The sequence below is a fragment of the Dioscorea cayenensis genome, chromosome 2 (assembly GCF_009730915.1).
Source record: "Dioscorea cayenensis subsp. rotundata cultivar TDr96_F1 chromosome 2, TDr96_F1_v2_PseudoChromosome.rev07_lg8_w22 25.fasta, whole genome shotgun sequence".
Lineage (NCBI taxonomy): Eukaryota > Viridiplantae > Streptophyta > Magnoliopsida > Dioscoreales > Dioscoreaceae > Dioscorea > Dioscorea cayenensis.
Window position 1 is genome coordinate 16,526,140 of NC_052472.1, and position 14,770 is coordinate 16,540,909.

General features: G+C 35.0%; 1 protein-coding gene and 1 pseudogene across 1 annotated transcript; both read left to right on the top strand.

Moving 5' to 3' along the window:
* Positions 1-835: 835 nt before the first annotated feature.
* LOC120273167 (L10-interacting MYB domain-containing protein-like) lies at positions 836-1,936 on the top strand. The gene is made up of 2 exons (XM_039279813.1): positions 836-1,219; positions 1,328-1,936. The coding sequence occupies exons 1-2, from the start codon at positions 836-838 to the stop codon at positions 1,934-1,936; spliced, it is 993 nt and encodes a 330-aa protein (XP_039135747.1).
* Positions 1,937-2,178: 242 nt separating this feature from the next.
* On the top strand, positions 2,179-8,581 carry LOC120273175 (annotated as a pseudogene).
* Positions 8,582-14,770: the final 6,189 nt, after the last annotated feature.

Sequence of the window (14,770 nt, forward strand, 5' to 3'; positions counted from 1 at the left end):
ATAAATAAATAAATAATTCCAAAAGTTGCTCCTATAATAATTAGTCCAAAAGGTACTTGATTAACAATCTAACATGGTAATTACTTATGTTCCCTTGAAGCCTAACAACACCATACAAAATAAAAGCAACAAGAAAATTTGCTCATTGATTAATAAAGGAAAATCTTCACCAACAATTCAGAAAATATTCCAAACACTGAAAACTTTACATTTCTTGGATAAGTGACAATAATTACTAACACATAAGTGGAACCTGCACACCTTTAGTAGCTGCTATCTACAAACACCAAAGCAATAAATTATCTTCTATTGAAACCTGCACCAACGGATGCCTTCAATTCTAGAATAATTGGTAATAAATAATCTTCTAACACATAAGTGGAATCGCACACTAATATATTGGCTTTTTATTTTTTTCATTTTTTTCTTCCCTTCTCGTGTGTATCAATTTCATCTTAATTTGTCACACATGTGTACACATCATATGATATGCATGCTTAATTGGAAAACATTCAATGCTAGCTCTCTATATATATAATGATTTTTTATACTTTTAACTGTAAAGTTATTAATAATTAAGATAGTTTATAATACCATCTTTGAAATGTATAATTTTCTATTAAAATGAACAGCTTAGTGTATGAATCATTTTCCGTGCCCTAAGAAATTAATAATTGGTGTTGAGTCCTCTATTTTGAAAAGTATTTTATAACAGTATCAATTGTCTTTTGTTATTTATATAGTTTATTTTCACTTGATGTGTGGATGGAAAAACCCTTGCATATGTTCTTATTTGATTTGCTGTAAATAAAGGTTTGAAGAATAATTTTCGACTATGGCCTCAAAACTACCACCTAGAAGAGTTGGACAAGGGACAACTGTGGCTAACGTGGATGTGATACCAAGTGAAAATAATATTAAAGCCAAATGGGATGACACAAACACTGAAATGTTCCTAAAGATATGTGTCGAGGAGGTCCAGATTGGTAATAGACCACACTCACATTTTACAAAGGAAGGTTGGAAAAATATATTATCAAAGTTTGCTACGAGAACAGGGTTGAGTTATAACCATAAGCAACTGAAAAATAGGTGGGACTCTCTCAAGAAAGAGTTTGGCATATGGGCAAAACTAGTAGAGCACCAAACAGGCCTTGGATGGGATCCTATTAAAAGGACAGTGTTAGCAAGTGATGATTGGTGGGAGAGAAAAGGACAAGTGAGCATGTTAAATCTTAATAAAGAATGATTTAGTCATTTATTTATTTTATAATTTTTATTTCACAAAATTAATAATACATTGTTTTTTTTTATTTAACTGAAATAGGAAAACCCAGAATATTTGAAATGGAGAAATGAGGGTCCAAAGTTCTTAGATATGATGGAGATATGCTTTAAGGATATAGTGGCGACGGGTTATATGGCATTGGTACCATATGCAGAACCATCATCAGAAAATGAAGTTTCTAATGAACGAGGAAGTGCTCAGATGAATGATGTTGACGTGGAGGTAAATAACTTTGATGATAATGGTGACAATGGTGACACCCCTCAACAAGACAATGATACTCCACGGGGAGAAACAAGTACAACACAAGCTAGAAAGAGACAAAAAACAATCCCAAGACAAAAGAAAAAAAGTGCAAATGAAAAATTGCAAGAATCTTTTGATCGTCTTCTCTTCGGGATGGATAATATGTCACGTTCAAGTAATGCACGAGTTGAGAATGATGATCGTTGTAGTATCACCAAATGTGTGGACTTGTTGGACATAGTGCCAGGGATAGAACGAGGAAGCCCACATTACTTTCTCATGGTGAGGTTGTTTGCAAAAAAATATCATCGGGAGACTTTCGTGGCATTAGTGGAAAAGGACCCAACTCTTGCTATGGGTTGGTGTCACACTTTCAACATGGACGACCTTACCCATCTTTGACTTGGATGGATGCTTATTTTTCTAGTGGATGTTTGGATTTGTTTGTTATGTTTTTTTTATGCCATCAACTTGTTTGTTATGTTTGAATGTTGTACTCAACTATTATCTTGATTTTGTTTGATGCTAGACTTATATGGTATTTGATTTTGTTTATTATTGCATTTGTATGTTGAGATTTTTTTTTCATGTGGTAAAGGAGGCATCAAACTTTTGTTATTATTTATGTAGGGTGCAAAATCAAAATGAATTTCTTGCCTGATTCAGATACAGAATCAAAAGAATCAATGTCTGATTCAGAAAAAGAAGCTAGCAATTTGGGTATGCATACAGATGAGTACATTGGAATCATGTATGCATGTGTTGCGACTGTTCAATACCAGTATATGAAGTCAATGTTAAAAAAAGAAAAGAGGACATCTTCTTTAACTGGTCATATGTGGGTTTATGAAATATTGAATGGATCAGATACTCGTTTCTTTGAGCAAGTCCGAATGAATAAAACTGTATTTAGAATATTGGTGGATGAACTTACTCAGAAGTATGGTTTACGACATACCAAAAATGTCACTGTAGAAGAATCGGTTGTAATGTTTCTATATATACTAGGACAAGGAGCTACATATAGGAATGTGGAAGAAAGATTTCAACATTCTGGAGAAACAGTGCGTAGGCAGTTCCATCGAGTGCTAAAAGCTACACGCAAACTTGGAAATGATATTATCAGACTTGTAGATGAAAATTTCAGAGATGTGAGTGACTACATCCGTGGTGATGTTCGATATTGGCCTTATTTCAAGGATTGCATTGGCGCAATAGATGGAACACATGTAGCCGTTCTTGTCCCGACTGATAGTCAGGTTCCATTTATGAACAGGAAAGGGTACACGTCAACAAATATCCTAGCCGCATGTGACTTCAATATGTGTTTCACATTTGCGCTTATTGGTTGGGAGGGATCGGCACATGACACACGTATATTAATGGAAGCTTTGAGGAATCCATCTCTGAAATTTCCTCAACCGCCCGAAGGTTCGCAATTACTTGAATTTAATTTTATTATCTATATTTTATTTTTCATTTCTTATGGTATTATACTTTTGTAGGAAAATACTATCTTGTGGATTCTGGGTATCCTACAATGAAAGGATTTTTGCCACCATATAAGAGTGCAAGATATCACATTCCACAATTTAGGATGTCTCGTGCCTTTAGGTCTCCGAATGAAGTATTCAACTATCATCACTCAAGTTTGAGAAGTGTTATAGAAAGAACATTTGGAGTTTGCAAAGCAAGGTGGAGGATTCTACAAAATATGACCAAGTATACATTGAAGGTTCAATTCCAAATTATATGGTCATGTTTTGCGCTCCATAATTTTATTCGTAGAATGGGTGCTAATGATGTAGATGTTCTTGAAAGTATTGAAGATATCAACCAAATTCAAGAAGGAGAATGCGGCTTTGAGGGTGATGATTGTGGAAGTTCATTTGTATGGCAACAATCTACCAATGAAGACACTCAACAAATGATCACACTTAGGAACAATATTCGGGACCAACTCTCCAATCGATGTTTGCCTTAATTGAGCATGAATATTGTGTATATTGTATTCTAATGTTGTTCAAGTGTTGTAAGCATGAATATTGTGTAATGTTGTAGTATTTAAGTGTTGTAATTAAGCATGAATGTTATCTATGTTGTATTCTAAGGTTGTTCAAGTGTTGTAAGCATAAATTTTGTGTATTTTAGGTCTAATGTTATAGTATTTAAGTGTTGTAATTAAGCATGAATGTTGTGTATATGAGGTCTAATGTTGTAGTATTTAAGTGTTGTAATTAAGCATGAATGTTGTGTATGTTGTATTCTAATGTTGTTCAAGTGTTGTAAGCATGAATATTGTGTATGTTGTATTCTAATGTTGTTCAAGTGTTGTAAGCATGAATATTGTGTATTTATTGTGGTTAATAATGAATGGGATTATTGTGGTTAATAATTCTTTAAATATATATATATATTAATATACATACATATATAGATAGAGTGGCTTACAAACCACATATCCGGGTTAATAATAATAACAATAATAATAATAATAATAATAATAATGAGAATTGTATAAGTTGTTATTATCATTATTGTCAACATCAATATCAATAAAAATAATAATAATTATTATTATTATAAATATAATTAATATTATAATTGTAATTAGAAATGTAATTATCATACAATAATTATTATGATCATTACAATTGCCATTATCATTAATATATAGTAGTAATTTAAAAAAGGTCAAAGAATGCCCATTTTAGTAATTTCTCATCTCCAAAAGTGCTTTTACAAATCCACATCCAAACAATTTCACACATATAAAAGCACTTCTGCATTAACCAATCCAAACATAAAATGCAGAAAAGCACTTAACTTACTCTGAAAAGCACTTTTTTTAAAAGTGCTTTCACAAAACTTAAAAAAAGCACTTCTTTTAAAAGCCAATCCAAACAAGGCCCTAATCAATAATCAATTTGGTTAATATCTTTAATTAATTATTTAAAATATCTTTAAACATGCAATTACTTAATTAATTACTAATTAATGATATTAACAAAATAAAAACTTAATCATAAATGACGTTATTTATATAGTATGACATTATTCATATTATATTTATATAATATAATATGAACTTTTGTTAACCTTTTGGTTGAGACCGTATATGGGAATCGCTCGTTGAATCGCATATGGAACCATCGGGTTCCACGGTTTTTAGGTTTTGAAGCCGGAATGTAACCTTATATGAAGGTTCCGGTTCCGGGTTTTAGGATATGCATGTTTCTTTCCAGTTCCGTTTTCTGGCGGCTTGGTGCCCGGTTCGGTTCCCATGGTTTTCGCTCAAAATGGCCACGCCTATACTGGTCGCATCACTTACAGATGACTTATCGAATTATTTAGGACTTTTTAACTCGAACAAAGGTTACATGAGGCAATGAAAATTCGTCACATGCAAACTCAGAAGATTTGAAAGAACCGTATCGAGCTAATCAGTCCTCCTGCTATGCAACTCAAGAGGAGAGAAATACAACTCTTCTCATATAGGACACACAAACCTACTCAAACAGTACTATGAAGAGGTGGTCAACCATAATTAAAACAAACTCAATGTAATTATATTATATATATATATATATATATATATATATATATATATATATAACATAAGTACTATAATAAAATTAAAAAAAAATTAATTAAGGAAAAAAGAAAGAGAAAGTATTGCAACAAATGTGAAATTACATTATTTAAATCATAATAAAAATGTAATGTTTTACTTTAAAAAATAAATTTTACATTAATAAAACTAAGATAACTAAAAACAATATATAATTATAAATTTCCGGGGGGGCTTTCTGCAAAAGGTCTTTTCTATTTTCCTTCTTAGACGTCAACCATGGCTGATCAGAGAGCTCCAAGCTCCGGCCATGGCGATGGTGGAGAGAACTTCAAACCCTAGTTTTTGTCATTCTCTTATTATCTCTTACGCTTCGTCTATCTTTTTCTTCTCATACGCTTCCCTCTGCCCTCCCCTCTCCCTCGGCCTCCCAGCTCTCCTGGCAACTCGGCGAGCTTGCTCTCTTCCTTCACTTCGGCATCAATACCTTCACGGATTCCGAGTGGGGAGCCGGCGTCGCCGATCCTTCCGTCTTCGCCCCTACCGCCCTTGACGCCCGCCAGTGGGCTCGCGTTGCCGCCGAAACCGGCTTCGTACGCGCCGTCTTCACTGCCAAGCACCATGATGGATTCTGTCTCTGGCCCTCTGACTATACTAATTACTCCGTCAAATCCAGCCCTTGGCGCGGTGGCCGTGGTGACGTGGTCGCTGAGCTCGCCGACGCAACGAAGGAGTTTGGGATCGAGTTAGGGATTTATCTCTCGCCCTGGGATCGGCATGATTCGTGCTACGGTGATACCGTAAAGTACAATGAGTACTATTTGGCGCAGATGACTGAATTGCTTACTCGGTATTGTCATTTTGGTTTCAATCTTTGCTTTTTTACTTACTCTTTTAATAGATTTAGTGATTGAAGTATGAAATTTAGAACCTTTAGTTGCGAAATTCATTGATTTTGATTTTGCTTCATAGTCCATAATATCATGTTCAATGTTTTAGATTTTTGTTCTGTTTGAGATATGCAAATGTTGTCAAAATGTGAAGTTTCTTTAATTCTCTGACAAGAGGTATAGCCTTTATATATATCATGGTGGATTTGTGAAGGAATTTGGAATAGATTTATCTGGGTATGGGGTTTAGGTTTTAGGCAAGTCACAAATGTTACCAGTTTTAAAGGGTGTGTGTTTACCTTCCAGATTGTTTAAATTTAAAATGCATTGCCCCTTAATTGTTGTTGTGCTTTTCAACAAGTTTAAGTTCATTTGAAGCTCTATGTTAATAAGAAATCAGTTCATGAAAAGAGAGCTATAACTCATTGACTACATTTTTTTCCAATTTTTCCCAGTACTTAAAAAGTTTCCCATTTTTGAGGATTTGGATTGCATGAAGATGAGGTTTAGCCATCTTTTTATTGAAATTAGATGCAATTTTAAATGAATATTATTTTTGCATTAATGATTTCTATTGATTTGTTATGTACCACAGATTCTTTAATGTGATTGCTATTATTCTGGCATTCTTCATCTCAATTTTTGTTCCCTTGGTTTTTTAAATGTTTATCATATGTTAGGATGGTCTCCTATGGATTTAGGAAGTCTTTACTTGTTTTGGAGCAGCTACGGAGAAATTAAGGAAGTTTTTCTTAGATGGTGCAAAGGGCAAAGGTGGGAGAAGGACATGGACTACCTATTCAATTGCTGGTTTAGGTTATTCACCAGCTTCAGCCAGGGGCTGTGATCTTTCACTGATGCTGGTCCAGACATCAGGTGGATTGGTGATGAGGATGGTTTTGCTGGCTCTACATGTTGGTCCCTTCTCAACTCGAGTTCAGTTAAGATAGGCGGGATAATGAACCGTAAAGAACATATTCACCTTCTCCTCTTTATATTATTTGTTGACCCTAGTGGAGACGTATATATAGATGAATGAAGTTACAAACTTCATTCTGGTTCTGAACCATAATTTTTAGAAATCAAAAGTCTACCGCTCTTGTTTCATTTAAGTTATAATACTGTTTCTGAATTAGATTTAGGGAGGTTAGGTAAATGTATCTAGGGCTTTTTAAACAATCACATCAAGAGAATTTAAGCAACCACATTTTTGTAAAAAGGCAATCACACCTCAAAATATAACATGAAGCTAAGAAAACTATGAGACTAATTTATTGGCTGATTTCCTAAGGAGATTCATCTCTTTTTTTAATAGAGAAACAAAGTTTGATTTCAAATAGTATAATAATTATTTAAAATTGTGCTTACAAAAAACTGAAATTATCAAACTATCCCTATTATACAAACACATTATCTTAATTATTAGACTTCTTAAACCATCAGAATCGTACTGTGTACCTGTGTCTAACTTATAAAGCACAACATATGGTTTCCATGTATGTGGATTTTCAATTTTCTTAAATGAAACTAATTCTACTAAATGTGTAATGTATTTCATACCAAGAAACAGCAAAAACTATGATTGTGCTGATATATACAAATAGTAGCTAGGAACCCATCCCTGAAGATCCTTGTCCTATGTATGAGTATTTTCATGTTGTGGTGCTTCTTTATCTGTCATTTTATACTTGAGCAAGGATGATTTGTGTCTATGAGTATCACAAAATGATCTGAGTAACTGACATGAAAACCGGAAACATTAGAGTTTTGATTTCTAGTTTTCAGAGCCATCGTCTCTTCCACTCATGGTGAGCTCAAAAACCACCCGCTTCATAATGATTTTATCTTTGGTCATCTCCAATCAAACATCATGTTTTTCCACACAGGCTGCTCATTAACCCATATTGTCTGTATTGGTATTAGTTTTGGGATTATTTTGTTCAAATTCCTTCCGCCTCGGTGTTATTCCACCAATATCACAGACAAATTATCTCGATCGCACTACTGCTTTGTTTTGTTTGATTTTAAACTGCACCAGGTATGCTACTGAAGGAGATCAATTTGGCACAGGACTGGCTACCTGCAAGGAATGTGATGTGGATCTATCCGAGACGCTGGTTCTAGTACATAAACAGAGCATCCTAAATCTGCAAATATCTCTCTTCTCAATATATACCACAAATCAGTAGGCAGAAACTGTCTCTTGATCTTAAATGTTCCTCCCAATTCTTTAGGTCTCTTTTCTCTAGTGAAGATGTTCAAGTTCTTCATGAATTTGCCGTGAAACTGCAGCACCATATTTCCTCCTCAAAATCCTAGCACAAGATGCAATTGTCACAGCAAGCAGGTACACGGGAGGTGAGGGAATTCTCAGTTTGCTCCTTTCTAATGTACTCAAAGATGGCATTGGCCTCTTACTGGGCTCTGTGGAGGATTACCAAGCCGACTGGATAATATTTCTTGACCTTGGCCAACCCATATAACATTTAATGTCTTGCAAGTTCAAGAGCCTATTCAAATGGGACAGTTTCAGTCATCGAATTCCATGTCGTCTCCTTGAAGATGGTGAATGGAACACTACAGTGAATGCCACGACACTGGATATAAAAGATTACTTCACTCCAGCAGTGAAGGCTCAATTTCTCACGGGTCTGTCGAGCAAATCTCGCATGGATCCATTGATATCCTACTTCGCGTGCCTACTTAGACCCAGTATTCCATTATTACACTTAGGACTCATGGTTCTAGTCGGCAAGCTTCCTTCAATGACTACCAAGTTACTTTCACTGAAAATTCTGCTAGTTCTGCGAATTAAAGCATCGCTGTAATCTAGAATTGGAATATTATCTGCTCTTGTTGACTGTTGTGTGGTTCAAACAGAGAAACACTAATATGCTTGTGGCGTAAGTTTAATAGGATTGATTTGGATTATTTTACAAAGGAAGGGGTTGGTACATTGTTAGATTAATGCATGTATATCTTGTACCTCTTTGTAAAATATATTTATATTTTAAAAAGTTTAGGAAAGTGATGACTTATCCCTAATCTCTGGTCTCTTGTATTTATTGGATGTTGTGAAATTACTGTGGTGAACTTATTCTATTCTACATTTACATATATTATGGTACCAAAGCCTCGAGAACTAGGGTTTGTTTATTGCTCAACCTTATCGAGGACATGCCTAGGAAGGAAGAAAAAGATGGAGCAGGCAGCTTTCAAGACGAAGACAACAAAGTGTTAGGACTCGATAGACCGTGAGTAACAACATATTAAAATAAAGTATATATAAGAAGAAGGCACTCAAAATTACATGGTCTCGGTCATGTTCACGCTCATGGCTAGAGAAGGAGGAGAAATATTCCACTATAGAAATTATAGATTTACAAGTAGAGATTTCACTCACTGCTCTCAACTACCCTCAGAATACTCTTCATCCAAGAAGCATTCTTGGTGTTTTTGTGGTTAGTGTACATCTTAACATGACCAAAAGACCATGAATTTGTAGGCAAAATGGAGCAACCAAAAGTCCATGCATTCATACATGGATGTCAAAAATTGTGGCTCCATGCATGTTTAAATGGAGGCTTCATACAAGTTAAAAACATGTTTGTCAAAAATAAAGAGCTAACCTAGGTTTAGACGCAATTGTGATCAACATGTGTAAAACTCAAGGCACATTTTACACGCTTAACACAAATCTCCACCTTATCTTGAATTCTTCATCTATTTGAAGTCGAAATCTCCTCCCTCCAAAGTAACCTTTGAAGAGTAGTTAAGTGCTCGAGTATGCTAACTGCTCTGTGCAATGCCTAAACTTGGCTAGCAAAGAAGGAGGTTTGCTAACACATCGCCAGGATTATTTGTAATACTCAATTCCTTTTAACAATTATTTTGCTCTTTCAACAATAATTTCATGAATGAAATGATACCTAAGATCAATGTGCTTTGTATTCGCATGAAACATTTGATCTGGTCGCCTCTACTGCTATTTGGCTATTACAAAGACAACAATCTCCCGATGATCCGAAATGCGCTCATCGTACAAGCCTTATAGCCAAATAACCTATTTTAACAAACTCACCACCGCCATATATCTCGCGCTCAAGAGGTAGATAAGGAAATCGAGATCGTAGTTGATTTCTAACCCGATGCCAATTTCTTTCCTAATGTAAAAACATAACCAATCAAAAACCTTTTTTTATAGAGATCTCCTACATAGTCCAAGTCGCCAACCAATTTACTAATAACACTGCAAAACTCCAAAACAAGTATCAACAAGACTTTAAATTTCTTAAAATCCACTTTCATCGCTCACAATGAGTTTTTCCTAGATTTTGCCATCATATCGATCGACAACACTAATCGCATGTGAAATATCAAGTCGAGTACATACCATGGCATATGAGGTTATCCATCGCTTCAAAAGTATGGAACCTCTTCCAAGTAGTTTCCTTCTTCATCTCGTCTCGAGGTGATTAGCCGCGTAAAATCTTAAAATGTGCGAAAGCAATGGAGAGTACTCATGATTTAGCTTCTTTTATGTTAAAGCTGCTCTCAACATAATTCATAAGTGAGTAAGAAGTAATTTTCCTGCTTTCTTGTCTCTTAGAGTTTTCATTCCAAGGATCTTCTTTGCTGGCCCAAGATCCTTCATTTCAAATTCTTCACTTAGTTGAGCTTTCTACTTCTCACCTTTCGTAAATATTCTTCGTAAAGCACTAACATGTCATCCACATACAACAATAAGTATATGAATGATCCATCTACTATCTTTCTAAAATAAACACAACTATCATAGTTGCTTCTTGCAAACTTATTACTAATCATGAATGAATCAAACTGTACCATTGTCTTGAGATTATTTTTAGGGTCGCATAAAGATTTTCTTCAACAAAACAAACATGATCTTCTTTACCTTTAACTCTAGAAACCCTCCCGATTGTTGCATGTAAATCTTTTCTTCTGAGCCTCACCATGTAAGAAACGTAGTTTTAACATCTAACCGCCTAACTCCAGCATCATTCTATTGCCACCAAAGCAAGTAAAACACGAATAGAATTATGTTTTACAACAAGTGAGAAAACATCATTAAAATCTATACCTTGTGTTTGGTTGTAACCTTTTGCAACTAGCCGTGATTTATATCTTATCTTTCAATGCTTGTTGTGGCTTCTTTATCTTAAAAGACCCACTCTACAAATCCTAATAACTTTCTTTCTTGCTGGAGATTTGACCAATTCCCCAAAGTGCAATTTTGTGCAAAGACTCCATTTTCTTCTTATATTGCTATCAACCATTTTATCCGAAGTTGCTACTAAATGTGCCTATTTCAAAATATGAGGATGGCTCTCTAGCATTATTTATGCCGTCATGATGCGCCAGCACAATCAATAAATTCGTGAGACATTACTTTCATATATAGAAGATACTGGAGCTTTCTCCTTCCTCGATCTAGAGAGATAGAGTATGGTCGCTTTTTGTTCAATTTCTCAACTAAACTTAATTCGCAATCATGAAACGACCTTAGATGGTCTTTGGTTTTGCCTCGCGTTGTTGATGGTGATTTGCAGTCGAAATGTTGATCATCAATATTTAGCTCCACTTCTCGACATGCCATTAGCCTTCCTTGTCTTAATTATGTTGTATATAGAACTCCTTTTGATTTTAAGCATAAAGTGCGATCATCAAAATAACATTTCTACTATTTATGAATTTGTCGATGTTGGATCGTGGACACCATAATTTATAAGCCTTTTACTCCTAATGGAGTTTCCAAGAAAGACACATTTTGGATCCGAGCTCCACTCTTTCCATTACTTTACATGCACATATGCGTGATACCCAAAAATCTTTTAAATTTGAGAGAAGTCAAGCAGTTTACTCTGGACCACACTTTTTGGGAGTTTTTGAATTCATGGTACCGAGTAGAGATCGGTTCACTAAATAGCAAGCCATGTCACAATAACTTCCTTCTACATTTTAGGGCAAGACGGGCATTTGAGAGCATACACCAAGCACTCTTCACTGGGTGGTTCGATTCTTGCTGCCAAGCACTCCATTTTGTTGAGGTGTGTTTCGGGCAGTGTGATGTCTCATAATTCCTTCATTGTTGCAGAACTTATCAAACTCCTTGTTACATAACTCCAAGCTATTGTTTTTGTTCTCGGAGCATGTTTGATATGCCTCTTAGGTTTGCTTCTCTTATCATTGTTTTCCACAAAATGTGGACATGGTTCTTGGTGCCTCGTAAAATAAAACTCAAACCTTCCTTTGAATAATCATCACTAAAGGTAAGCATGTAGCTAGGACCCTCATAAGGAACTTTTAATGGCCACCAAAGGTCTAAAATGGATGTAGTAAAGAGTACCTTTGGTTTTATGAGTGCTGATACTAAAGCTTATATGCTTTTTGCTTTACCGAAGACACCGCTCTAGAACCCGCCTTTCCTATGCTTTTGGGCCCCATAAAAGATCCCTCTTCTCATTGCGTTAGACCTTTTTCACTTATAATGGCCTTTACCCTCATATGCCAAAGTTTAGGTGACATCGAATCGCCATTGATGTTGAAGCAAATGCAACACTTGTATATCGTGACATTCTAAGACATAAAGGTTGCAAATTTTTGAGCCTTCATAACAATAAGAGCACATTGCTAACCTTCATTACTCCACCTTCAATTGTGTACTTGCAACCTAATCGGCATCAAGGGTGCCCATTTCTTCGTGTCGGAACATGACTAACATCGCTAATGTTCTCGATGATCCCACTGCATTTTGATGATTGAATCAATGCCACAACTTTAAAGATTATTGCCCATCAAAACAACTCCACCTACAATAGCTTCATATGGAAACCAATCACTATCAGGATTCATATGAAATGAGTAACTCAACTGGTGATCCACTCATTACAAACTGCATTATCAATGTTAGTGACCGAAATAACTTCATATGTAGACTCATTTTAGAAACACCGCTTCAAATAACCTTTACTTTTCTTTCTTCTTTATTTTTTATTTGTAACAATCACCTTTATTATGCATGTTTTGATGATAAAATCAAAATCAAATCTATAGCTAGATTTTGATCTAGATTTATTACTTAAACCCTTTTCAGGTCTTCCTCTAATAAGACCTTCAACCTAAATATCATTTTTGTCTCGAAATATTTCTTTATCAATTATAATTTTGAAAGCAAAGTTGTCTTAACCTAAGTTAGGAGGACAAACGTCTTTCCCATATAATAATGCGTCTCTAAATGTATATATGATGATGGTAATGAACATAATAATTTCATAAAAGATGTTCATCTTCAATTTTAGAACCCACATTTTCTAAATTAACTAGAATTGATGTATATTCTTCAAGTTGGGGTTTGATAGAAGTACCTTCTTGCATCTGAAATGAGTAATGTCGAGTCAAGTGATATAACTTGTCAATTAGAGTCTTCGTCATGTAGAAGGACTCCAACTTTGACCATAAGCTAGCAAGAATATCTTCTTTGATGACTTTTTGAAGAACTTCATTTAATAAACATAATTGATGGATGACAAGGCCTTTGAAATCAACTCATCCTTCTTGTCTTCACTCATTGAGTATGGCATATTATTTCCAAGTTTTTATAGTCCATTTTGAATCAAAAGCACAAATCTTGATCTTTCATAAAGTGAAGTTTTGATGCCATCAAACTTCTCAATATCAAATCTTGAACTTGCCATTGTTTCCAAACACAATTTTTGGATGAATAAAATCTACTTATTTTCTAATGTGGAAGATCTACCTTTAGTAGTAACCACCAAATACATGATAAGTAGATCTATTCACCCAATAATGGAACCCTCTCGATATTAAAAAAATGGGAAGAATAATAGAAGAAGACCCAAAATATGGTTTGGCTTTTAGATGCCTACGTCCATGGGAGAAGGTGGAGAAATATTCAACTATAGAAATTATAGATTTACAAGTAGAGATTTCAATCAATGCCTCTCAACTAAAAAACCCTAGAACACACATTCATCCAAGAAGCACTCTTGATGTTTTTGTGGTTGTGTGTACATCTTAACATGACCTAAAGGCCATGTATTTATAGGCAAAATGGAGCAATCAAAAGTCCATGCATTCATACATGGATGTCAAAAATTGTGGCTACATGCATGTTTAAATAGAGGCTTCATACAAGTTATAACATGCTTGTCAAAAATGAAGGGCTAAACTAGGGTTTAGGCATGACAATTTGTCAATAACATGTGTGAAATTCAAGGCATATTTTACACACTTAACGTAATGAATTCACTTCCTGAAGCCAATGAATTCACTATACTATTTAGGATCCAATGATAATCCTTGGCATATAATCAAGCAAGTTCAATTGCGAGGTACAAGATATCTGGGCCAGAGAACTTCACTATGGGCAAGACGGAAGTTTGGTTTCATTGATAGAATTGTTAAGAGGCTAGTAGATGATTCGCCAAAGATTGAAGATTGGCACTATTTAGTGCATTTTGGTATCTTGGCTGAAGAATATGATTGAACCCATTATCGGATGATGACTCTACATGGAGAGTGTGTGTGGAGATGTATGCTGGACGATATTGAGAAATGGTTTTTATTGTGAAAGCGACCCTCGACCCTCACACTGAAGGCTAAACCCTTGCAACTTGTGGTAAAATAATGTGAGTCATTTACTGTGAGTTACTATGATTGGTTGTAGCTGTCTTTGGGATGAAGTGGCTGTCTTCAAGAAACTACTGCTATATGTAAATTCTAATGAATGCGAGT